The 24,705-nt window shown below is 53.8% G+C and overlaps 5 protein-coding genes and 2 pseudogenes across 5 annotated transcripts; 4 read left to right on the top strand and 3 right to left on the bottom strand.

The window, feature by feature from the left end:
• Positions 1-858: 858 nt before the first annotated feature.
• On the top strand, positions 859-2,286 carry SAPIO_CDS2888 (WW domain-containing protein; the record flags this gene model as incomplete). The annotated part of the gene is made up of 3 exons (XM_016785800.1): positions 859-1,200; positions 1,287-1,619; positions 1,693-2,286. The coding sequence occupies 3 exons, from the start codon at positions 859-861 to the stop codon at positions 2,284-2,286; spliced, it is 1,269 nt and encodes a 422-aa protein (XP_016644582.1).
• Positions 2,287-2,849: 563 nt separating this feature from the next.
• Positions 2,850-3,634, bottom strand: SAPIO_CDS2889 (Uncharacterized protein; the record flags this gene model as incomplete). Its single annotated transcript, XM_016785801.1, has 2 exons — positions 2,850-3,257; positions 3,323-3,634. 2 exons carry the CDS (start codon positions 3,632-3,634, stop codon positions 2,850-2,852), a joined length of 720 nt encoding a protein of 239 aa, XP_016644583.1.
• Positions 3,635-4,282: 648 nt separating this feature from the next.
• SAPIO_CDS2890 (1-(5-phosphoribosyl)-5-[(5-phosphoribosylamino)methylideneamino] imidazole-4-carboxamide isomerase) lies at positions 4,283-5,221 on the top strand (the record flags this gene model as incomplete). The annotated part of the gene is made up of 3 exons (XM_016785802.1): positions 4,283-4,582; positions 4,686-4,875; positions 4,938-5,221. The coding sequence occupies 3 exons, from the start codon at positions 4,283-4,285 to the stop codon at positions 5,219-5,221; spliced, it is 774 nt and encodes a 257-aa protein (XP_016644584.1).
• Positions 5,222-7,445: 2,224 nt separating this feature from the next.
• SAPIO_CDS2891 (uncharacterized protein) lies at positions 7,446-9,473 on the top strand (the record flags this gene model as incomplete). The annotated part of the gene is made up of 7 exons (XM_016785803.1): positions 7,446-7,470; positions 7,598-7,638; positions 7,861-7,887; positions 7,949-8,024; positions 8,101-8,631; positions 8,730-9,153; positions 9,251-9,473. 7 exons carry the CDS (start codon positions 7,446-7,448, stop codon positions 9,471-9,473), a joined length of 1,347 nt encoding a protein of 448 aa, XP_016644585.1.
• Positions 9,474-10,997: 1,524 nt separating this feature from the next.
• On the top strand, positions 10,998-15,101 carry SAPIO_CDS2892 (UBA/TS-N domain-containing protein; the record flags this gene model as incomplete). Its single annotated transcript, XM_016785804.1, has 3 exons — positions 10,998-11,177; positions 11,313-14,245; positions 14,435-15,101. 3 exons carry the CDS (start codon positions 10,998-11,000, stop codon positions 15,099-15,101), a joined length of 3,780 nt encoding a protein of 1,259 aa, XP_016644586.1.
• Positions 15,102-15,791: 690 nt separating this feature from the next.
• SAPIO_CDS2893 lies at positions 15,792-18,047 on the bottom strand (annotated as a pseudogene; the record flags this gene model as incomplete).
• Positions 18,048-19,603: 1,556 nt separating this feature from the next.
• Positions 19,604-20,695, bottom strand: SAPIO_CDS2894 (annotated as a pseudogene; the record flags this gene model as incomplete).
• Positions 20,696-24,705: the final 4,010 nt, after the last annotated feature.

Genomic DNA, 24,705 nt, shown 5'->3' on the forward strand with positions numbered 1-24,705 from the left:
GTTTAGCCTCCAAGACCCCAGAGTCAAGATGGGTCCGGGGTACAAGTAATGAGGGAATCGCCATCGCCAGCAAGTATAAGGACGCCCATATCGCACTGGACGAAGGGAGGTCTGACTCTCTGACTTGAATCCGAACTATTAATTCAATCCAATCTTTTCCCCTCTTCGTCTTGACACACCAACATCTCCGCTGTACATCTTTCGATTTCCCACTCGCCTGCGTGTCAAGCGAACCTTAGAACCTTCTCTGTTCTCGGGGAAGCGCTCAATCCTGCAGGGCATTTTCATCTGATTGGGCTGGTGGGTTTAGCTTCAAACCATCCGTCACAAGGTTGCAAGCGCGCACATTCCGCTTCGTCTTCTTTTTTGACCCGCTGGACCCTGGACTGGTGGCTTCTTTCTTCACGGAGGGTTCTATTGTTCATATTCTTTTGTTTCCAGGAAGAACCCTGCCGGAGAGACCAGAGACCAAGTGACCAAAGTACCAAGGCACTTGCTCTGGTTTTCTCGTCTCTTGTTCGACCCGTTCTCGACCCTTTCTCTACGTGACCCCACCTTCAACTCAGATATCGCTAATTCTTATAGCGAGGGGCCAAACCACCTCCCCCATCCCCAATCCCCATCCCACCTTGTTTAGCCTCTCTTTCTCTCCCCTTCCCGTCTTTCTTTGCTCCATCCTCCTTCGCGCCAGTCTAAACTTACATCTACGGATCCCCCCGATTTCCGGGCCCCTCGAAGGTCGAATCGCCTCTACACCCCCGGCGATCAAGAAAAAAAAATATCAACCCCGCGATCCTCTTCACGAACCCCTGTTCGACACACCCCCCCAAGCCCTCCAAATACACAAACAACGCGCCAATGGCGGGGCCAGGATCCCCAAGCAACGAAGGGGGACCAACCTATGCTCCCCCGCCTCTCCCCGCTGGCTGGATCGCCCAGTGGGACGGCGCGAGCAGAAAGTACTATTTCGTCCAGCTCTCGACGGGCGTGTCGCAATGGGAGACGCCTACGGAGGCTGCTCCCACGGGAGCGACTCCCAACCCCCACGTCGAACATCCTTATGGCACGCCGCAGTCTGAGATTATTACCCATCCTGATGGGAGCCAGACCAGGAGGCATGCTGACGGGACGATGGAGCCTGTGTTGCCTTCGGATGGGTCAAGGGGTATTGGAGGCGGGAATGGTGACCGTGGCCTTGGTGTAAGATTTTGTTTTCCACGCGCCCTCCTCCCAATTTGTTCAATGTTTTTTTTGAAAGCTAACTTCTCTTTGTTTTGGTGGAATAGAGCATGGCCTTCCAGATGTTAGCCGGAGGCAACAAGAAACAAAAGGACTCGAGTAGCCCCCTCGGACTCGCTGGCCAGCTTATCGGCAGCGTTGCCGGCGGCGGTCATGGTAGTAGCAGCGGCGGCGGCAGCGGTGGCAAGAATTCCGTCCCCGGAAAGCTCGTGGGCGCGCTGGCTTCGAATCTGTTCTCGTCCGGCAACAAACCCGCACAGCCGCAGAACTATCACGGTGATTCTTCGTCTCATGGCAGTTCCCCCGCTCATGGTGGTGGCGGTCTGATTGGTGGCGTGGCCTCTTTCTTGGGCGGTGCTGGTGGGAAGCATAACCAGTCGGTATGTTGATTTTGAGAATGGAACGAGGGAAATTTTGTTTTCACAATACTCACAATAATGGTTACGTCTTTAGGGCCAAAACTACGGATACTCTGGCGCGGGGACCGGCGGCACCTACTCTGGCCAGGCCCCCCCTACCTCCTATCAGGCACCGGCCCCGGGCTCTGCTCCCCCTCCGAGCTCGCATTCTCAACATTCCCAGCACGGCACGAGCGGCTCCCACTCGCAGCAGTCTCAATCGTATCATCCCCCTTCGTCGAACCAGCAATCGCACGATTACTACCCGCCAGGCGGCCAGGGACATGGATCCCAGGGACACGGGTCCTCGGGCCAGCAGCCTAGCTACGGACAGCCCCCTAACACTCATTCCAGCTATGCGCCGCCGTCGGGCCAGCATAGTTACGGCGCGCCTCCCAGCCAGCCCAGCTACGGGGCTCCTCCCAGCCAACCTAGCTATGGCGCTCCTCCTAGCCAACCCTCGTACGGAGCACCGCCGAGCCAACCGGGCTACGGTGCCCCGCCCAATCAACCTTCCTACGGACACCAGGGCGGTGGTCACCAGCAGTACGGAGGTCACAGCAGTGGCCAGTCCTACCAGCCTCCGCCTCACCATAGAGGCTCGAGCCAGCTCCCGCAGGGATCGTATGGTAGCAATCCTCACTACTAAGAGAGTTCACGTTGAGAGTTGATGAAGCTTTGAAGCGTCTTTTTTTTTTGGGGGGGGGGGGGGGGGGGGGGCGAATATATACGTTTGTTGCGCGCATCTTGTTGGGCAATATTAACTTGACAAGCCTGGAGGATTTCTATTTTTGAAGCCAGTTTTTTTGAAACGATTTATTATGTCTTTGAAGGATGTTTGTTTCTTTTCTTTTCGTATATGCCCTTCGTTTTATGCATAATCCGTATGTTCTCTCCCGATATCATTCTCGAATATCCTTGTTCATATTTATTCAGCTGGGATCCCATCCCCCTTCCTTTTTTTGGTGATTGAAGAGAGATTGCACCTACAGGAGGAATTAGTCTCTTTCCCTTCTTATAATACTTGACGCGAAGCGTATGTCGGTATAGTTTTTCGTACGATATCCGGAGTGTTTGAATAGCGTAAAACACTATCAATGACATTTCTTAACAGTCAAGCAACAGAATACATCATAGGATTTTAGATTCTTCTCTAAATGCACAACTGATATCCTACAAAACTAATACAAAACACCAAGCAAAACCCATCGCTCACTTCTCCTTCTTCGTCTCCGCACCCGCCTTCGCAACGCTCACCATCCTCCCCGACACCCACCTCGCAACGATCCACGCCACCGGCACAAGAGCAGCGATATACATCACCGTGGGCGCCAACGACCGCGGTAGCACGTTGTAAAGGAACGGATCGAGGATGAGATCCACGTGCACGGGTTCCGGGTGCTTCATGAGCTTTTCGTCGTCGGTGAAGTAATCGGCGGCGGTTACGACCCGTAGGAGCAGCTTTGAGGATTCCTTGGTCTCGAAGTCGCCTCTTTCTTTCCCGTCTTCCTCTGCGGATGGGGTGTGGGATATTTCGTAGTGGGCTAGGGAGGTGACGAGGTCTGGTTCTTCGAGGACTTGGGGGATGGAGTATGTTGTTAGGGTGAAGGATGTGGGTTGCTTAAAAGGATGAGTCCCTTTCCTTAACCGTTGCGATTGGGTGATATAAAGGAGAGATAACTTACGGTCGCGGCCCAGCATACTCGGACTTCATAGCGTTGGTCAGGGTTGAGGTCATCGAGGAGGTACCATGATTCGGAGCCCGGCGAGAGGGAGGATGGGAACTGGGATGCGAGATGAGTGCGGATGGAGAAGTTGGAGGGTGTGAGGGTGGGTAGGGACGTGAGGTACCAGGGTGAGAGGGAAGGGTGTTGGGCTGTGTTGGGGGAGGGAGGTGGAGCTATGAAGATGGCTTTTTCGGTGTTGGCGAGGGTCGGGGTGAGGATAGAGAGGGTAGCGATGAGGAGGGAGAGGGAGGGGAGCTTTGGGATGAGCATGGTGATGTGACGCTCGGTGCTGGTTGATGAGGTGGCCGTTTCTTTTTGGTTGCTGTTCTTGGACGGCTAGGCTCTTTTATGAGGCTCCAATTATGCTGTGGTGTGTGCCCGGTGATTGCGGTGTTTGTTGCAATGAGACTGTGATGTCGAGTCTCCCGTGTTGAAGTTGAGGCTTGGCTGAGAGTTGAGCTTGTCGAGCTTGTCAAGAGCTGTGATCGATGACGTGCAGGTATGCTGATGAGGCCGAGTGCTCGCACTGTACCGCTCTCTCAAACCATGGAAAGCAGCAATATTGTAACCACTCTCGAAATCTAAAATCAGTGGGTCGCAAGGTGAAGTCCGCCTCTCATGCGAATGAAAACGTTCTATCAAATGTTTCAAACTGATCAAGGAACTAACACTGGATCTATGAAAGTGGTCGGAGCGTTAGTCAGCCTTCCATGACTCCAATTGTCTCCATTGTCCTGCATCACGGCGTGAAACGTTGTCTAACGAAGTAATCAATTTCTTCCGCTCTCTTCTAAGGAGGAATTATACACAACCTCGTACTGAACGCTTGCTCTCGAGCCGAGCACACAGAGGAAAATAAATCCCCCGGTTGGGCCTGTTTCGGGGTGTTCTTTTACTTTTTACCCCACATCACCCATAATGACTCGGCTACGGCCCTGCATCGACCTCCACGCGGGGCAGGTCAAGCAAATCGTCGGCGGGACCCTGGACAGCGAGTCCGCCGCCCTCAAGACGAACTTCGTCTCTCAATTACCGCCGGCGCACTTCGCCAAGCTGTACAGGGACAACGGACTCACCGGCGCGCACGTCATCATGCTTGGGCCGGGAAATACCGAAGCGGCGAGAGAGGCTTTGGAGGCGTGGCCTGGTGGTCTTCAGGTTGGAGGGGGTATTACGGATCAGAATGCAAGGGAATGGATAGATGCCGGGGCGGAAAAGGTGTGTGTTGCCCCTGCTTTCTTCTATGCACATGGAATGAGAGGAGTTTGGAAGAGAGTAGCCCTAAGGGAAGAAAAATGTGTGAGCTGATGGGCGTGTTCAGGTCATCATCACGTCGTACCTCTTCCCGGATGGAAAATTCAACCAGGAGAGGTTAGATTCTGTGCTTCGGAGTCTCGGGAACGACAAGAGCAAGCTCGTGATTGACCTCAGTTGCCGGAAGACGGGGGATCAGAGTTGGCATGTTGCCATGAATAAATGGCAGAAAATTACTGATATGGAGGTCACCCAAGGTAAGCTCTTGTCCAAAACTCTCTTCCTGCTTTGTGAGCCATGGCTAAGTGTGAAATTCCAGACTCAATCAGGCAACTTGAGCCTTATTGCTCCGAGTTCCTCATTCACGCCGCCGACAACGAGGGCCTACAACAGGGCATCGACGAGGAGCTCGTCAAGAGGTTAGCCGAGTGGTGCAGTATCCCGGTTACGTACGCCGGAGGGGCGAGGCATCTTGAAGACCTGGATCTCGTTAAAAGGATCAGCAATGGCAAGGTGGACTTGACGATTGGGAGCGCTCTGGATTGCTTTGGTGGCGAGGGGGTCAAGTTGGACGACTGCGTGGCGTGGAATAAGAGACAATAGAGAGGAGCTTAGACTAGATGGGCTTAGACTCGGGGGGGTGGGATGGCAGAACGTTCTTGTTTTCCTATGAAGAATCAAGCTGAGGCGGTGGGCTTAATTCTGTCTTGGATTCTTGGTGAATTCGAGAAGCAGCATGGGTTTCGAACCGTTGTTCTACCTCCCTACAGTAGAGTTTGTGTCTTGAATGGGGCGACTGGGTACATCACTGGTGTTCAGTGGCGATGAGATTTTACTAAAAGCAGAGCATATCGTCAAGTGCAGATGATGCTCTGCGGAAGACGTCGGTAAATGGACAACCCGTCATGTAATTTACGAGGTACGAAGCAGTTGATAATGCTTGGAAATACGGCGGCTTTTGTCCATGTCCACGTTCCAAATACAAAGCTGAACACCGAGATTGAGTCTCAACGGATCGTTGCTGACAGACAGGCAGACCTGGGGAACCTGAGTGAATCTGGGCCCAAGATCCTGGTCCCTTGTGTCCACCTGTGCATGGACCCCTGATCCGTTGAATCCACGACAACCCCTGCACAAGCTTGGCAGCCCAAAAGTTCGACACAGATAGACCCTGAATCCCGTCAACCCTGACGAGTGGTTTACTTCGTATGAAGCACAAGTCGTACAGATCCTTTTGTCCTCGAAAACAAGGCACTTGTTTCATAGCCAAATGGATATCGAAAGGTCTCCGAGAGACTCCTTGGCGGGGGGACACGAACTACGGCTGCCTGGCAATCTACCAAGTAAACACATGTAAACAGTCGGAGAGGAGAAACGTCCGAGGGAAGCTGGATTCATTGGCTCCCCATTTCCCAACCCACGCTCTTGAAGTTTCTTAGCGTGCGGTGGAACGGGTGGTACTTCGTACATGCTACCTCACACTTGTACGAAGTACACGATACATCAGGACCTTCAACAGGTGGGAAAGGGCCCCCAGGTCCCCTCTCCAGGGGTTCGAGCAGTGCTCAATTTGCCCGTACCTGGACCGTTCGATTGGAGGCGACGTCCAAGTTTGATGAGGAAATCGGCATTTGAGTGGTCGTTCGCTGCCATGGTGGGAATTATCGGCGTGGCGCTTACTGCTTCGAGACAATCCCAATTTGCACGACGGGCCATATAATTACACTGAGCTGTTAGGAGGAGCAGGAAGGAATACTTTTTGTAGCTCGTACGAAAAGTACATATCGGAGTGGTGGCCAAAGTTCTGTGGAAGCTTCTGAAGGGGCAATCAGACGACGGCTCTGCGGTATTTCGTACGAGATTGCCATGTTGCTACCGTGAAATCAAACTTAATGATGGCCTATTATCGATATTGCGCCGAACTGGAATCAGTACAGCGAGTAGTGTACATAGGATACACTACTGAGCACTGTAGTGTGTGGGGAGGATTAATGGATCAACGGACAGCACGGGACTCTAGCAAATCAACTTGCCACCGTTCTCTCCGTGCTGTTTGGTCTGTTCGATATCTTCTTCGTAAAGCTAGCTGGACGCGTGAGCATCGTTGTCGCGTCGTTACATCGATCTATCGAGGTTATGTATGAAATAATAGTAGTATCTCATACTTCATACACCTTTGATCCGTTTTTGGGGAGGCCAGTGGCGACTTGCTGGTGACAGCCAGCATTATTGCCTCGTAGCTATCGATGGAGGTAGCACAGACCTGGATCATTGATTTGATGGTGGTGGAGTTGAGCTGATTGATTGATGTCCCACTTTGACAGAACCTTGGAGCAGTGTCAAAGTACACCTTGAAAGTACTCAGTACTGGTGGAGGTGGAAGAGGGGTGCTGCCGTTGTGTCGTGGAAGTAGAGATACCTCACCGTCCAGCGCCACCGCTGCCACCGAAGGAGCCAATCCAGAGGGTCAACGGGTACTGATTACCAAGCTCTGGAAGGCAAGTTCCGGGTTGGTCCCACGCCCTAACTGCCCAAGACCCCATAATTTTCCATGGGGGGAAACGAACTGAACCGCCTCAGGCTGTCCATTATTTTTTCTGGTGGAGGCACCACCGCTACTATTTGCGGGCAACCCCCTAATCCCTATCAACGTCAACAAGAGAAAAATTCCCCTTCCGCTACAGACACCAACACACCTTACTTCCCTCACTCCACCCTTCACGACCCTTTCTTTAACCAATTTCAACCTCCCATCATCCTCGCATCCTCTCCGACATAGTTTGTCGTCAAGTTATCCCCTCTGGTTCGGTCATCTTGAGATTCCAAAATGCGTGAGATTATCTCTATCAACGGTGTGTGCCCCCCATCTTCTTTTTTTCGAACCCCTCCCCTGGACGCGTTTTGCTCACCGCATCGTGTTGTGGTGATGGCTTCTCGCCACCTATCTGGCTATCGTGCTAATCAACTTTGCGTCTCTAGTCGGTCAGGCGGGTTGCCAAATCGCCAACTCGTGCTGGGAGGTAGGTTTATCTCGTCCTTCGCTGCTTCGAAGCACCCCTCTCTTGGGCATCTCGTTCTGATGGACTGGGCCGACCCGATTCCCCCCTTCCCCCCCTTTTTTCGCCCCCATTTCGCAACTGGTCCCAATTCCATATCAAACCTCGTCCTGGTGATGATGGAAGACTATCGCTTTCACGAGTGTCGTCGGAGGCGAACTAGCTAACCGGGTTGGATATTTCTAGCTCTACTGCCTTGAGCACGGTATTCAGGTATGCCACTCTTATCCGAGTCGCCTAGGTTTTCATGTCTCTAACTTCAGTTTCTACTCAGCCTGATGGCTACCTGACGGAAGAGCGCAAGGCCGCTGAGCCCGACCATGGCTTCAGCACCTTCTTCTCCGAGACTGGTATGTGTTCTCGTCAACCTGGACAAGTCTGCTCGAAGGAAGACTACTCTAACCGTCCTCTCTTGCTCTTGTATAGGTCAAGGAAAGTACGTTCCTAGGACTATCTACTGCGATCTCGAGCCCAATGTCGTCGATGAGGTCCGCACCGGTCCCTACAGGAGTCTTTTCCACCCCGAACAGATGATTACCGGAAAGGAGGATGCTTCGAACAACTACGCTCGTGGACACTACACGGTGGGCAAGGAGCTCATCGACCCCGTTTTGGACAAGGTGCGACGTGTTGCCGACAACTGTGTTGGTCTTCAAGGCTTCCTCGTTTTCCACTCCTTCGGTGGTGGTACCGGTTCCGGTTTCGGTGCCCTTCTTATGGAGCGCCTCTCTCTCGACTACGGCAAGAAGAGCAAGCTCGAGTTCTGCGTCTACCCCGCTCCTCAGACTGCCACCTCCGTCGTTGAGCCTTACAACTCTATCCTCACCACCCACACCACCCTCGAGCACTCTGACTGCTCCTTCATGGTCGACAACGAGGCCATCTACGACATCTGCCGCCGCAACCTCGGACTTGAGCGACCCGATTACGAGAACCTCAACAGGCTTATTGCTCAGGGTACGTGCTGCTGCTATTTTTGCGTGGACATACCTCCTCGCGGGCTCTCCATCTTGCCTAGACGGATGGCTTTGGATACTGACCAGTACGGTTTTTAGTTGTCTCCTCCATCACCGCCTCTCTCCGATTCGATGGCTCCCTCAACGTCGACTTGAACGAGTTCCAGACTAACCTCGTCCCCTACCCCCGTATCCACTTCCCTCTCGTTGCTTACGCTCCCGTCATCTCCGCCGCTAAGGCTGCCCACGAGGCCAACTCGGTCCAGGAGATCACCATGTCCTGCTTCGAGCCCAACAACCAGATGGTCAAGTGTGACCCCCGCAGCGGCAAGTACATGGCTACCTGCCTTCTGTACCGTGGTGATGTCGTCCCCAAGGACGCCCACGCCGCCGTCGCCACCCTCAAGACCAAGCGTACCATCCAGTTCGTCGACTGGTGCCCTACCGGCTTCAAGCTCGGTATCTGCTACCAGCCCCCCGAGATGGTCCCCAACGGCGACCTCGCCAAGGTCAACCGCGCTGTGTAAGTTTTAAACCTCCAACTCGACGTTGTGTCAACTCTGCATAGGGGTACGCCCTTGCTGTATGCTTTTCAAGAGACTAACGTAACTCACCTATAGCTGCATGTTGTCCAACACCACCGCCATCGCCGAGGCCTGGTCGGCGCTTTCCAACAAGTTCGATCTTATGTACTCGAAGCGTGCTTTCGTCCACTGGTACGTTGGTGAGGGTATGGAGGAGGGTGAGTTCTCCGAGGCTCGTGAGGACTTGGCTGCGCTTGAGCGTGATTACGAGGAGGTTGCTGCCGACTCTATCGATAACGAAGAGGCGGCCGAGTACTAGGAGGACTGGACTCTCCACCACAAAGTTTCTTCCTCGTTTGTTTAATCACTTTATAATGGTCAAAATGTAACGATGCCTCTCACATCCGCCTCCCCCTTTACCCATACCCAATATCCACCCACCCCGCGCGTCGAGAAATTCCTTTACAAAAAGAAAAGAAGTCGGATAGGCAGGAGTTGAAGTTTCTAAAAATCATACCCATGTCCCCTTTTTTTGACTTTCTTTTGACTTTCTTCGGCCGCTATATCTCTTGTTATGCCTGCTGAGCCTAAGGACGGAAAAGGTAGATGGGTTGTATGTTTCATTTTCGGTTTTTTCCACTTTTTCTCTCTCGCTCTAATTACTTTTATTACTATTTTTTTTTTTGATGACACCCGAAACTTGAGCCGCCTTTGGCAGACCCTTCTGCGCTTGCGCCTTACGATATGCACATAGCTACTAGCCCTTTTTAAAAAGCGACCCTTTAATGCACCCGCCGAAGGATAGGGATCAAGCTGTTCTTGTAAACTCTGTAAATGAGAGGATGATGTGATGGCTTGATGTATCCAACCTAGATTACTTGACACGGTCTCCGGTGTGTTGGGACACTGGAAGGGTCTAGGGACATTGGACTGGTCTCGGACCCCGAGAAGCCACAACGTCAACCCCATGATTTGCCACGATACCGATGCCGAAGCCGGACAATGTAGAACCCATTTTAAGGTTGTATGACGTCTACTGTGCTCCCCCTGTACTGTGGGCGAACGAAGAAAAAAGGAAGAAAAAGAAAAAGAAGCAAGCTTCTATGCATGCTTCTTTGATCACCCTCTCCAGGAGCTTTCGCTCAAGCTTCGATCGATATTTCCGATGCCAGCTGTAATTCTGCTATTTCAACTGAAACGGGCCGGAGAGGGACCAGAAGCTTGGACCATGCACGGTCGGACTGGTGACGAAGTGACGAGGACTGGAATTGTTATGAGTAGTGTACAAAGGTAAAGAAAGCCGGGGTACTTCCAAACTTAGGGGTTCATGCCTGTTTGCTAGCGGATTTTGTACACTACACTACGTCAATGCTACCCTGTACGAAGTACTCTGTAGTTGACTGTGAGTGAGACTTGTACAATTGTACCAGCTGCAGCCCATGGAATTATTACTGAGCATTAATCTCGATCCATGTCCCAATCCAGTCCCAGCGCTTCCTCCAACTCTGCTAGGAAACCAACCTCTCGCAATAATCCAGGCGCACTCGATCATCTCTCTGCCCGAGGCCCCATCCGATTAATACTTCGTATACGAAGCTCTCTAAGCCTTCCTGCAGCTGTCATTATCTCAGTTGCCAATATTGCGACTCGTTCTTTCCATTTCCCCCCCTTTTTTATTATTTTTATGTGATGACCTGCTAGCCTTGGTGACGAAACCACGAATCAACCCAATCCGCCCGAACCGAACACGATAGCCCCCCGTTAGTCGATTTACTTAGTCCGTCCCATTCCCTTTATCCGCCATCGTTAGACGACGACAACCACATAAGCCCTCAATTACAGGATGTCGGGGGAGTCTTCCACCACCGATCCCACGCAGAATCTTAGCTTGACGCCGGAGGAGAAGCGTCTGTATGGGCAGCTCTTTCGCCAGGCGGACTTCGATAATGTTGGTGTTGTGACTGGGGAGACTGCTGTTACCTTCTTTGAGAAGACGAGGTTGGATAGGACAGTTCTCGGAAAGGTATGGGTTGCTTTTATTTACGAGATTCCGTCTTCGATTTATGGCTGTCGTTAGCCATCCTATGATGGTCATTGTCCCCTCAGGAATGTTTTGGCCCTGCTTTAGCTGACAAGACGCGGCTGCCATATTTTCTAGATATGGCAAATTTCAGATACCGAGAATAGGGGTTTCCTAACTCCCGCCGGCTTCTCCGTCGCTCTTCGACTACTCGGCCATGCCCAAGCTGGTCGCGATCCCACTCCCGAGCTAGCTCGCCAAAGCGGCCCTCTCCCCCAGTTTGATGGCGTCGCCCTACCGACCGCGACCCCGACGTCACCTCCCCCTCCGGCTGCCGTCCAACCTCAGGGTACCGGGGGTGGCCCTGTCAGGATCCCCCCTCTAACCCCGGACAAGGCCGCCCAGTATGCAAGCCTTTTCGAGAGACAGCCCCTCCTCGTCGGGAATCTGATGCCCGGCGACCAAGCCAAGCAAATCTTCGAAAGGTCGGGCCTTCCCAACGAAACCCTGGGCCTCGTCTGGCAGTTGGTCGATACAGAGCAGCGCGGCGCCCTTATTGCCTCCGAATTCGTGATAGCCATGCACCTCCTCAACGCCATGAAGGTTGGCGCCCTCAAGGCCATACCTAGCACCTTGCCTCCCGCGCTAGTCGAAGCCGCCAACCGTCGTGGCCCTGCCCCGCGCCAGTCACCCACCGCGACCGGCACTCTCTCTGCCATTCCCCGTCAGCTCAGCGGCTCTGCCCAGCTGCGCACGGGAAGCCCTCTCGGCCGACATGCCACAATCGCGCCGCAGCCGTCGGGCCTGGCTGGTGGCGCGGGAGCCGCCTGGGCCATTACGCCGGCCGAGAAGGCCAAGTTCGACACGATCTACGATGACCTTGACAAGACGAGGCGAGGATTCATTACCGGCGAGGAGGCCGTGCCCTTCTTCAGCCAGTCTAACCTGAGCGCTGCGACGCTCGCTCAGATTTGGGATCTTGCCGACATTAATTCGGAGGGTGTCCTGAACAAGGACGAGTTCGCTATTGCTATGTATCTCATTCGCCAGCAGCGAGCGAATCGCGATGGAACTGCCGTCCTTCCTACCACCCTTCCCCCTAACCTGATCCCGCCCAGTATGCGCAACCAAGTCCGGCCGCCGACTGCTACCTCTCCATTCGATGCTCCTATTCCACAGGCCCAACCACAGCCGCCGCCGCCAGCGCAGAAATCTGCGCTTGATGATCTCTTCGAACTCGATGGCCCGGCAGCCACAATGCAGGCGCCCCTGACTACCGGAGGCTCCGCGGCTAGTGATCCATTCAGCAGCGGACCGGTGCCTACATCCCCCGTTCGTGCTTCGCCAACTGCCAGTCAGTTCCGGCCGTTCGTACCCTCGTCGTCTTTCGGAAAGGGCCTCACGCTTCAGCATCAGCAACACACAGGTGATTCGAAGCGTGGTGGCGGCTCGGAGGATCTTCTCGGCGATGCTGATCCTGAGATCAGCGCCAAGCTCACCAATGAGACGACGGAGCTGGCCAATATCTCCAACCAGATTGGAACCCTTACGAAGCAAATGACGAACCTCCAGACCCAGAGGACCTCTACCCAGCACGACTTGACGCAGGCTAGCCAACAGAAGAAGAACTTTGAGCAGCGGCTCACTCAGCTTCGCACCATGTACGAGAAAGAGGCCAAGGATGTCCGGGCTTTAGAGGAACAGCTTGCCGCGACCAAGTCAGACACCAGGAAGCTCCAGGCCGAGTGCATGGCCCTGGAGGGAACGTGCCAGGACTTGCAGGGCCAGAAGCAGCAGGTCGTCACGGCATTGCAGGCTGATCAACAGGAGAACGCTAGCCTGAAGGAGAAGATCCGGGCTCTCAACGCCGAGATTGCCCAGCTCAAGCCCCAGATCGAGAAGCTGAAGTCCGAAGCCCGTCAGCAGAAGGGCCTCGTGGCCATCAATAAGAAGCAGCTCTCTACCAACGAGGGCGAGCGTGATCGTCTAAAGTCCGAGGCTGACGAGCTGGTTAAGGGAGGCGAGGAGCTCTCGAGACAGATGACGGGCAGCTCTTTGCAGTCCGGCCCCGCTGGGATCTCCAGCCCCACTCCGTCTGCTGGTAGTGGGAACAACCCATTCTTTAAGAGAACTGCCAGCACAGACATGATTGGCGCTTTTGCCTCTCCGCCCATAAAGGCGTCCGACAAGTCATTTGACGACATCTTCGGTTCGCCATTCCCCCAGGCGTCGGCCACCCCTCCTCCCCCGCCTGCCGCCTCGGCTATCCGCCATCACACCGGCAACTCGACGGGGAGCGGTGGTTCATTCGGAACCCCTGCCACCACCAGTCCTACTATCAGCCGCCAGGCTACCTTGAACGTCGAGCCTCCTGCTCCGCCGGAGTCGCGTCAACTCAGCTCAAGCTTCCTTCCGTTGAAGGATCTCGGCGAATCTCTGTCGTCCTCTCGACAGGTGTCGCCCCCATTGTCGCGGACCGGAGACGATAAGGGTGCTCTAGGCTCCCCACTCTCGGGCGCGTTCTCACCTCTTGAGCCCTCCAATACTGGACAAAGCAACACCGCGTCGGCGGCCGAGGTGAAATCTAGCGCTACGGGCGATTCGGGCAACACCAGCGGAGCAGCTGCGGAGACACCTATTGCCGGAGCTGGAACCGAGGAGAAGAAGCTTACGGGAGAAAGATCGGTTAGGGACTCGGACCCGTTCGCTTCGATGGACCAGGCCACGGCCAAGGCGGAGTTCGACAACGCGTTTGCTAGCTTCACTAAGATCCACAAGAGCCAGGACAACAAGGCCAAGGATGACAGCACCAACGCGTTCTCGAGCTTCAACACCGAGTTCCCTCCCATCTCGGAGCTGGAGCGAGACGAATCGGAGTCGGATAGCGAGGCGGGTTTCGACGACGATTTCGCGCCGTCGTCTCCCAAGGGGAAGGATAGCCAGGTGACGGTCAAGGATAACGCGACTGCTTTGCCTGCTGCTTCTTCGGCGGCTAAGCAAGAGACTTCCGACGCTTTTATGGCTATGATTGGGGATAGTGCTGCTGACAAGTCGTCTGGGCATAATAATAGGTAGATTGTTTTCCCTTCCTGGCCCCTTGGATTCTTTCTTCCTTTCTTTCGCTTTCGCCGTTGCTGTTTTTCTTGTTTTGTTTTAACCCCTTTTCCACCATACCATACTCTATATCATAGCGATAGCTCGTGAGCTTGTTGTGTTTATTTCGTAATAAAGTCCATTCTCTAACAATCTTTTCGTAATAGCAACGCGAATGCCGCAAATAACTTCTTCGACTCTCCACTAGCCACCACCCCAACCGCGGTGACGACTGCGCCCGCGCCCCAGACCTCCTCCGCCTCTGCTCCTCCTGCTCCGTCCAAGACGCCGTTCGACTCCGATCTAGACGACGATTTTGAGGGCCTAGAAGACGCCAAGGAGGGCTCGGCCGACGACGACTTCGCCAACATCTCTAGGTCCGGCCTCGACGAGTTCAACTCCGTCTTCGACAGCAGCCCACCGACCAGCCAGGCCAAGACCGAGTCCTCGACGGCTTTCGGCGGCGGAGAGAGTAGCTTCGATTTTGTTGGCACCTTGTCGACGGGGTCACTTGCTGGCAACAATAACGTGACCCCGACAGCGGCTACGGCCACTACCGGAGTTGCCGCGACCTCGACAACCATCTCGGCCACCGATGCCCAGGACTGGGACGCGATGTTCTCGAACCTCGATTCGGCGGCCAGCAACTCGCCCAAGACTGTCGAGGTGCCCAAGGAGACTGCTACACGGCCGGAGCTCTCGCGCGCCGAGACGGGCGACGATCCGTTGTTGAAGAATTTGACGAGTATGGGGTATTCGAGGACGGATGCTTTGGCGGCGTTGGAGAAGTATGATTATGATATTGAGAGGGTGGGTTTCCCTTTGTCCTTGTAACCAGCCGTGAGGCGCTTCACTTTCTTTGCCTTTCTTTCCTTTTTCAAAAGGGTTGTTGTCTAACTTTCCTTTTTATGCATAGGCTGCCAATTTTCTTGCCAGCTCATCATAATCGCGTCAAGGGGGGGAATGGATTTTAGGGTGGAGGTGAGGAAGTAGTTATTTACTTTCCACGCACAAACACTACGATCATTATTTGGTTTTCTTTTCTTGTATGGGATGGAGTTGAACGTCGTAAATGCATACAAGAAAGCAGGTATTTTTGTTTCGACACATGTCTCGTTGAATTTGGAGACGAGGGGAGATGAGAAGATTGTAGTAGGAGGCGGCGGTAATGCATTGTGAACCAAGTTGTATTATGTCTTGTATTTTACTTGGGGCGGGATGTGGTTGTAATTAGGGAGGAGAGAGTGGAATTCGTCGTCCATTTGATATCTTTTCCGGTTCTCTACAAATAGCCCCAAGTCCACATCCAAACGAGTTCCGCGTCTTCGATATATGAGACCGAATTTCGTCTCTCTCCCGGGGAAAACAAGAAAAGAGTACTGATCCATTATCATTTGATGTATTCCCATACGCCGTAAGCTAGAAACAGAGAGAAGAAAAAATCGAGAACAAGTAAAATCCGACAAAAAACCCCATCCATCATCCCTCCCATCATAATCTAGATATATGCCATGCCCACTACTCCTACTTCACCCGTCCCATTATCGTCTCAGGCCCCCTAACGACATCAATCCTCGCCGCCCTCGCCTTAACGCTATTCAACATGCTCCTCTCAAAGTCATCCCGCGACCTCAAGACGGCCTCTACCCAACCAATCTGCAAGTCCCAATACGCCATCTTGAACCCTTCAAAGGCATTAGGAACTTCATCCTTGGGCGCCGTAAGGAGCTGCAAGAACGGTTCGGTGACGCGCCACGTCTGCTTAATAGAGTCGGCGACGTCCGGATTGGGCAGGCCGTCGAAGTACTCGAAGGCCGTCTGGACGTCGTTGAAGATCTTATCCTGGAAGGGATCGGCGCGGCGGAATTTGGCGCCTTTGTTTCGGACGGAGGAGAGGTATGAGATGAGGAGCTCGTCGGCGAAGATTTCGATAAAGATGTCGACGAGGGAGTGGTGCAGGACCTGGCGGTAGTCAGAGACGTACTCGTCGAACGTGACGACCATTTGCTTCATCGCCGTGGCAGAGTACCACTTGGGCGTGAAGTAATCGGGCAGCACGGGCGCAAAGTCGACGGCGAAGATGAGCTGCGCGAACTTTGTCATGCACCAGGTGGAGAAATCGACGTATCCGTCGCGCAGGGCGTTGATCTCCGAGTCGGCGCGCTCGAGGTACTGCGGCGTGACGAGGGGTTCGAGCTTCTGCACGAAGCTGGAGAGATAGCCGAAGCGGTTCTCGTCCTCGTTGTCGTCTATACATGCGATCTGGTCGTTAGCCGTGGCCACGAGCCAGTCTTGCAGGGACTGGAACCCATCGAGGTTATTCTCGGGGCCCGCGTTCTCGTAGCGCGCTGCCTCGTCCTCGAGCATCTTCTGCCACGCCTGCTGGCGCGAGCGCAGACGCTGCAGCATGGCGTCAATGACGCCCTCGACGACGTCGGCGCGCTGCGAGTTGGCGGCCACGTCGATCTGCTCGCGCATCATGCGCCACAGGTCGACAAGGTTGCGCGTGCGGAAGTAGCCGTACTCGTCCTGGTCGAGGTTGGAGCCCTCGACGTTGCGCTCGGCGAAGTCCTTTTGCTCCGATTTAAAGATGCGCTCGATCCACTCGTCGAGGTACTTAATGATGAGCTGGCGGAAGTCGCGCACGAGCTCGGCCTCGCGGTTGTCGATGACGTGGGGCTTCAGCTCATCCTGCTTGAAGCCCAGCTTGGTCATCTTCTTGTAGTATTTCTCGGGCCAGCCGACGATCTCGAGCGTCGTGGCCGAGCTCGTCGCCGGGTCGTCTATCACGCCGACAAGCGTGTCGTGCATGAGCTTGTGGTACACGTTCCCGTACATCTTGAGAATCTTCCACTTCTTGGGCATCAGGGGCGACATGCCGATTTTGACGGCGTTGAGGTCGTTGAAGTACCACTTCATCGTCTTCTCCAGCTTCGTCGGGTCCTCGAGGAACAGCTGCTTCGCCTCGTTGAACTGCTGCTCGGCGCTCAGCCGTATCGCCTCGAGGAACTTCCCCTTGTATCCGCGCACCTGCTTCGCGCCGTCCGTGATGCCCTGGAACCGCGCCGCCATCTCCTTGTGGTCCTTGAGCGCCTGCTGCAGCGCCAGCACCTTTTGGTCGCTCTTGTCCTCGGCCTCCATTACGACGGCGAAGCGCACCACGAGCCCGTTGTTTCCGTTGACGACGAGGTTGACGAGGTTCAGCGCCAGCAGGCCCACATGCTCGTCGAACCAGTCGATCATGTCGTCCAGCCTCTCGAAGTAATCCTCCAGCGTCGACTGCAAACTCGAATCGTCCGCCTTTTGTATCTGCTCCATCGCGTCGTCCCGTATATTCCTCAACTGCGTAAGCTCGTAGTGCACCGGCAGCAAATTCGGCATGTTCTCCCTATCCGCGTCGTCCTCCCTCAGCATTCCCTCGACGGCGTTCAGCCTCTCGTTGAAGGTCTCGAGGTTCTTCCTCATCGTCTCGACGGCGCCGAAATTCCGGTGGGCCTGCGACACGAAGTTTATCGTGCCGATGTCTTTGATTATGTTTTGCGACTCGGAGCACAGCTTGTCGATCTTCATCATCTCGTCCTTGATCTGCTGCACCGTCTTGAGCCCGTCGGTCAGGCCTGTCATGCCGCTTTGGGTCGTCTCGAGCTGCTCGCGCAGACCGCTCCGGAGCTGGCCATCTATGGCCGCTTTTTTGCGCGCGAATTCTTGCTTGAGGGCGGGGATCTTGTCGAGGTCTTCGGGGTGGCGGAGGAGCTCCGCGAGCGTCGGTACGGAGTCCATTTTGGGCGGTCGGAGTGTTTAGGGAGGGGGGAAAATAAGAAAGGGTGGTTTAGGGATCAAGAGCGCTCCGCAGCGCGGGCATTGTCGAACCCTCTGAATACAGGGTACAGATTTCCGTAAAAAAAAAATCAAGATGAATAAAAAAGGAGGCGGCTTGGTGTGATGTCGTCTCTTCTATCCTGCTGTCGCAGACAGCTCTGACGTTGGGAGTTGAACGGTTGACGTTTCGGGACACGTGACTTGGAGTCTGAGGGAAGCTCCGACTTAATATCACTTGGTCTCGCAAAGCATTGATCCACAGAGCTCTTCTTGACCCAATTCCAAGTCATTTCAGCTCGATCAGCCTAGCAGCCGTCAGATTCCTCTTGCAATCTACTAAGAGCCTGGCTAAACCTTATACTCGAGCTGCGGCACCTTGAGATATAACTAGCCTGGCAAGTTCCGTCTAATTCTTTGGCACTCCTCATCACGCACATCACTCGCTTCCGAGCCCAACTCCATCTCTGCTACTGTAGATCTGCTCGCAGCCCTTAGTCTCTCGTCACCTCCAGTCTCACGTTTCCTCCCACTCAAGGGGATATGTACCACGCCTCCATTAGCCGCCATGGCTCCGGACAAAAAGGATGTCTGTGCTAGAATATCACACCATGGCCGCTGGTGCTCGCGCTGTTTGACTCCGTCCTTTCTTGGCTTGGCCGCGACAGATAAGTGAGACTTGGTTGTGGTGGGATGGGTAGGCGTATGTTCTATCAAGCCGCCGAGACACCAGGGCCCCCGCATCAATGCCATACCAGCCCAACCTAAGCTCTCAGCAGGGCTAGGCTATCCTTCGCCAGAAGGCAGCGTGATAAAGACTTTCTTCATCAAACCCTATTCAAGAGATTAATTAACATCAAGTCCGATGCAACGGCCCTATAAGAGGGAAAACGAACGGGATGTTAAGGGAGATTATAGGAAGAATGGCGCGTAGCTAAGGGTGATCTCGACACTGGGCAGTAGTCGTCCCGGCCAAATAGCAATATGTCTCGGCGAATTCCCCGGTTAATCGAGAGAATTCGGGGCGAACCCAATCACCGAGGATCCCAGCGGTGCTGGAGAGGAGGCCAGCCATCCAGGAGTGCATCGATGAGGTGGCTAGGGAACCGAGAAGTAGAGCTTGGTGAAGGATATATTGCATCAAAAGACAAGTCCAAGTTGGGCTTTGTGAGCTTGAACTACATCGCCAGGAGATAAGAGGGCACATGCACCATCCTCGAGGCGGCCCATGGCATTGACCTGATTGTGGAGGGCAGACCGTACGCGTTGTCGTCTAGACATTATCGAACTTGTGGCCGTTTGCGCTAGAGCTTGAGCTTGAAACGTTGCTGGAATTATTGTAGTAGTTGTAGTGTCAGATCTGGCTGCGCATTCTGTCTTGGAGTGCTTATGAACATGATATAGACTTTCAAGATGCAAGGGTGCTCGTTCACAAACGTGGCGAAGTATAACATGGTAAAAACAAGAAGCGGAAGAGTTCGTAGCTCCACCCTAAGCCAACCTCCTCCACGATGGGACGGCTACCCTTTACTCTCGTTCTTCGTGTCTCTCCTCCGCAACTCCTCCATCACACACCGCCTAATAACCTCATCATGGTTTGCCTTCGGCTCAAACCCCAACCGCTCCCTCGCTTTCGCCGAGCTATACGTACGATGCTCCAACGCAAAGCTCAGCGCCGTGCTACTCGCGCTCGTCGGAGGCTCTATATACCCCAACGTGAAGATCCAAACCACCCACTGGACAATCCCAATGACCAACCGCGCCAGCCACTCCGGAATAACAATCAGCTCATCCCTCACCGGCCCCCCCCTCGCGGTGCTCCAGAACAAACCCGTATGATACCAAAACAGCACCGGGTCGCCATCCGAGATATTAAACGCTTCCCCGTCGACCTTCCCCTTCTTACAGCGAGTAGGATCGACGAGGGCCTTGGCAGCCAGAATATGTGCCTCAGCCGCGTTGTCGACGGAAATCACAGAAAGCAAGTTCGTCCCCGGCCCAAGTTGGAAGAGCGGTTTGTTCCCGGCGCACATGTCCAGCAGGACTCGGAGCTGCTGAGAATCGCGCGTGCCGTACATGTGCGCGAGGCGTAAGCTAACCGTTCGAAGCTGTTTCCCATTCGCTCCGAGGACGATATTGTCCGCAAGGGCTTTCGTGCGCGCGTACTCTTCGTGGTAGGACGTGAGCGTAGGATGCGTCTCGTCCACTTGGACGTGCGGCGCGCTGGCGTAGATGTCCACCGAAGAGCAGTGCACGAACGCCTTTACCGAGGGACTCTCCGCGGAAAGTTCCAAGAGAAGCTTAGTTCCCTCGACGTTTGTCTCGTAGAAATCCCCTCGCCCCTTCGTAGGAAAGGAGAAATTGGGCGATGCTAGGTGAAAGACGACAGTAGGTTGGACGTCGTCGAAGACCTGCCGCATCAGCACGCGGTCGGTGATGCTTCCCTGGGAGTAGGACACGCCGTCGTGGCGGTTATGGCTGATTACGCGGTCTATGACGTGGATTGTGCCGCATTCTGGATCACGGAGGAGTTGGTCGACGAGGGTGTAGCCTAGGAAGCCGCAGCCACCCGTGATGAGCACGGAGCCGAGGAGAGGTGGTGATGGTTGCATTTTTGGTCGGGTCGCTAGTGGAAATCTTGATGGGGGGCTATAAAACAGGATACAGAAACACGGGAAGTGATTTTAAATCTTCAATAGTGACAAATATTTTTTATTGCAAGGCTTTGGCGAGATGTGTATTGGGATTGGGGGATTCCGGGGGCGGCCGCCCCAAAGAGGGGGTCTTACTTCTTAGGTGAGATTGTGAATGTTATGAACGAACAGGTCGATTTGATCTCTCGCCAGCCCGGTTCCTGGTTCCTGCTCCTCCTTTACAATTTGACCGTTCCACACGCATTTCCCGGTCCGCGACGGCATAAATACCGGAGTCTGCCGTAACGGACATGAGATCTTGGCTGTTCCGCGCGGCAAATTCCTACTCTCAACCTGCCTTTCTATCTAAATGCAGCTTGGCCCTTCTATTTTCATTTCTCACACAAAAGACATCACGGATTGGGTGGTTGACGACCACCACAGATATTTGCTAAAACATATATATATATATATATATATAAGAAAAGAAAAATCTCGCCGTCGGGGTCAGGGTGAGGTCCCTCCACCCGGCTCGAATTTCCCGGGTCGAATGGCAAGCTCGAGGACCAAGTCAGGGTCCACAGCCTTCTATGGCACGTTCAACAACGCATCGCGGAACTCGGGAACATGAAGGGCCTCTCTCCAAGCCAAAAGGCCCCAGGTGGCCAAGATGTGATTAGCCCAGACTCAGATCCGAACCCAAATTTAGGCTTCATCTTGTCATGCTCCTACGTATCCCCTCGCGGTGGTCATCGTCGAGGCCACGCCCCCATCACACGTTGCACGGAGGGTCTAAATCCTTGACGAGCTTTCCTCCTCTCAAAACACCCCAACTCTCCCTCTCGCTGCCACCAGCGCCAAATGGATCGATCCACTGTGCTGCATCTTTCTACCCTCGGTCTACTGCGACAAATCATATTGACCCCGTGCTCCATCGCATCTCGGTCACCAGCCTCCCTAGTCGCTCCGACTCCCTTTTTCGACTCTCCCTGATCCTGCAGGGTGGTGAGACTTTGTGGGTCGGTTGCAAGCGCTCTAGTATGCGGGGCGAGATGAGACGAAGGATGCGGCCTTGGCCGCCTAACCGCGCTTCGCTTCTGCACCAGTAGAGTCTAGAGGAAAGTTTTTTTAGGGGCGAGAAAAGAAGAAAAGAAAGAAGCAGACTTCATGCAGGTTTCAGGTGCGGCTCTTGGATTGATATTATTGAAGTCCGAAATGGGATAAGCTCAGAAGCGAAGCGATAAAGGACGCTCTGTTGGGATCTGAGGGAAGTCAATAACAAGATCTATCAATCTTTTCGAGTAATTGTTATGTCACGAACGAGTGACAGCACGCTTGAGACATCAATTGATCAGGTCGAAATCAATGCGAAATAGTTATTGTCGCGTCATGCTCGGCTTGCAAAGATCACAGGCAAGGGCGGTTGCAGAAAAGCTCGCCTTCAGCACCCGTCACTCAAGCCTGACCTGGCCGACTTTGCAAGCCGCCTGTTCATCGACAGCGGGGGTGATTGAGCAAATAGGAAGGCCAGGCGAAAGATGCCCCCATGCCCCTGAAGCCCTAAAAGCCATGCCTAGGACGGGCTCAGCTGCAAGCACTCAAGGGTCAATGCGGCTCACAGGGAGAGAGACCAAGACACTTGAAGTTCGACGCATCTGTCTTGGCTGGACTAGCCTCGCCTGGTCGCAGCAGGTGGTCGCCACAGCGGTAAACCAGACACGTAGGAGCGCAAATTAGGGTCCAGATTGAGGAGGGAAGAAAGGGAAGGGCTCTAAAAGAGGAAACTGACTTGTGGACCTGCAAAAGGTCGCTCGACCCTTATTTTCCCCAGACTCATTCAAAGTACGAAGTAATCCTCACAACCTTCCAATTTCGTGAAGAGAGGCCCCCGGGCCATCTCACAAAGAGTGGGCACGGGCGGGAGTTGGTCCCAGGTGGAGTTGAAGTACTAGACGCATAATGAACCTCCCATAGGGAATTTCCGAACGATGCAATGTGGCAGGTGGCGACTTGAGGCTTAGGAGCAGGTTCGCAATGCGAGCGAGCAAGGACCAATTCATGCATAAATGATGGTCCCTGTGAGAGAGGTGGGTGGAGGATACAATTTCCAGGTGGATTTGGGTGGATCGACATGATGGATACCAAAAGAAAATCTACTCGGTTCTCCTTCCCGAGTGAGTCTTTCCGTCCTGCTTCGGGTGGGCTTTTCTCTCCTTCCTTGCTCACCCACAATAAGTTTCGAAACAAACATGGGGAAAACAAGGCAAGGAAGTTGGGAGTCACAAAGAGGATGAAACGGCCAAACCAGATGATGGTAGCTTAAAGAAGGGATGAGAAAGGTAACATTTGAACTTTAGGTCCACCAGGAACACCGTTGAATGATGGCCGGGCGGATTGTTGTATCATGATGGAGAGCAGCCCGGCCAGAAACGTCGTCTTAATGGCTGGACGGTGGATGAGAAGCAGAGAGAATCCACACCGCATTGAACTCCACTCCGCTAGCGTAGCTGGTGAGCTTCCAGGTCGCCAGACACCACCTAGTAATGAAGAGGGATTCGTAGAGTACCATTGTAGGCGATCTGATCGGTTCTCTTTTTCATCTCGAATGCCGTTTTTTTCCACTTCCAAGCTCTCTTCCCTGTTCGTGGCCCCATACTGATCTCGCCGCGTGCCATTGATCGGATCTGGAGAGTATCTCCCTGCCCAGGATTCTGATCTATATTCTTGAACAGTAGAACAGTAGCATTGATGTAGACCCCACCGTTTTGCGAACCAGTCTCTCCACCGCCACCGATTCGCCAGTGCTTACCCGCCGCTAAGACGAGGAACCACAGCTTTAGACCCTGCGTGATGGGGGTCCCGGTGCGGGAACCCGCGTGATGGATAATGCCCCTTGCGCTCCCGCTTGACCTGGACTAAGTTGAGCAATCGTGACCATTCGATTCCACAGACTTGCGATGTTCTGAAGTATTTCACGTTTTGATGTGTGCGACTTGGCATCGAGACGATGCTGGATTATTATTCTTTGCCTGCCCTTCTCACACGTCACAGCCATAGGACGGATTATTTTTTCGGAAGTGCATCCGGCGAATGTTGTACGGTTGTACTTCGTACATCAGTGCCAGTTTTCAGTGTCTCCCCGAAGTTTCTAAAGTCAAGCGTTCGTTCTCTCCAACGCCAGCTTGTTCTCGCTTGGCGTAACGGTTCAACATCCCCGATGGAATGCAAATGTAAAACCCAACGTCATCGCCCCGCAAGCCGCAACGAATCGATTGCTCTCAGTCTCCGGTCAGGAAGTTCCAAGAAGAACCCAGTCATGGGCGGGACTGGAGAGTAAATGAGAAGAAAGAAAATGTCAAAGCTTCTGTGTAATATGATCACCGCCTGGCTGTGCAGGAAAACCGGGTCAATGCTGGCGATGGAGAACTCTTGCAGAGAGCCGATCCTCAAATCCCGTTTAGCATTGATTGTGGCACGAATAAACCGGTGACCTGTCAAATCGAGAACGCTCCAGGTTTCTGGACACTCTTTTTTGCTGTGGTAGTCAAATCGATACCCAAGTCATTTTTTCTGCTTTCCTTTCGATGAGGGGAGAGTTAATCCGCCGTGTCTGTACTTCGTAGTGAACGAGACCATGAAATGGAACGTTGCCCGATTCACTCTTCTCCCAATCTAGGCAGGTCCCAGGTCCCCAGTCTTTGCTCGCGCTTAGGTTCCATGTTTGGACCCGGTTCGGGTGCCCAAGCCACCGCATCAACATCCCCTGAAATTTTAGAGGGCTCCGCATCCCACTTGCATGCAGGTTGAGCCCAAATCGAGCCCCTGCCTTTTCTTGATTGGAGCATTGTCGGTGGTGTGTCTTATGTGCCGCCGTCTCTGTCGAGTCGAATCTGTACCTGCACCCCGGCATCGAAATCCGCCCCCCCGGCACCATGTTCCTTCTTGTCTGTGTGAGACAAAGAATAGGACGATGACGACTCGTCCTAGCA

The sequence above is a fragment of the Scedosporium apiospermum genome, assembly GCF_000732125.1.
Source record: "Scedosporium apiospermum strain IHEM 14462 chromosome Unknown SEQ_SAPIO_0087, whole genome shotgun sequence".
NCBI lineage: Eukaryota > Fungi > Ascomycota > Sordariomycetes > Microascales > Microascaceae > Scedosporium > Scedosporium apiospermum.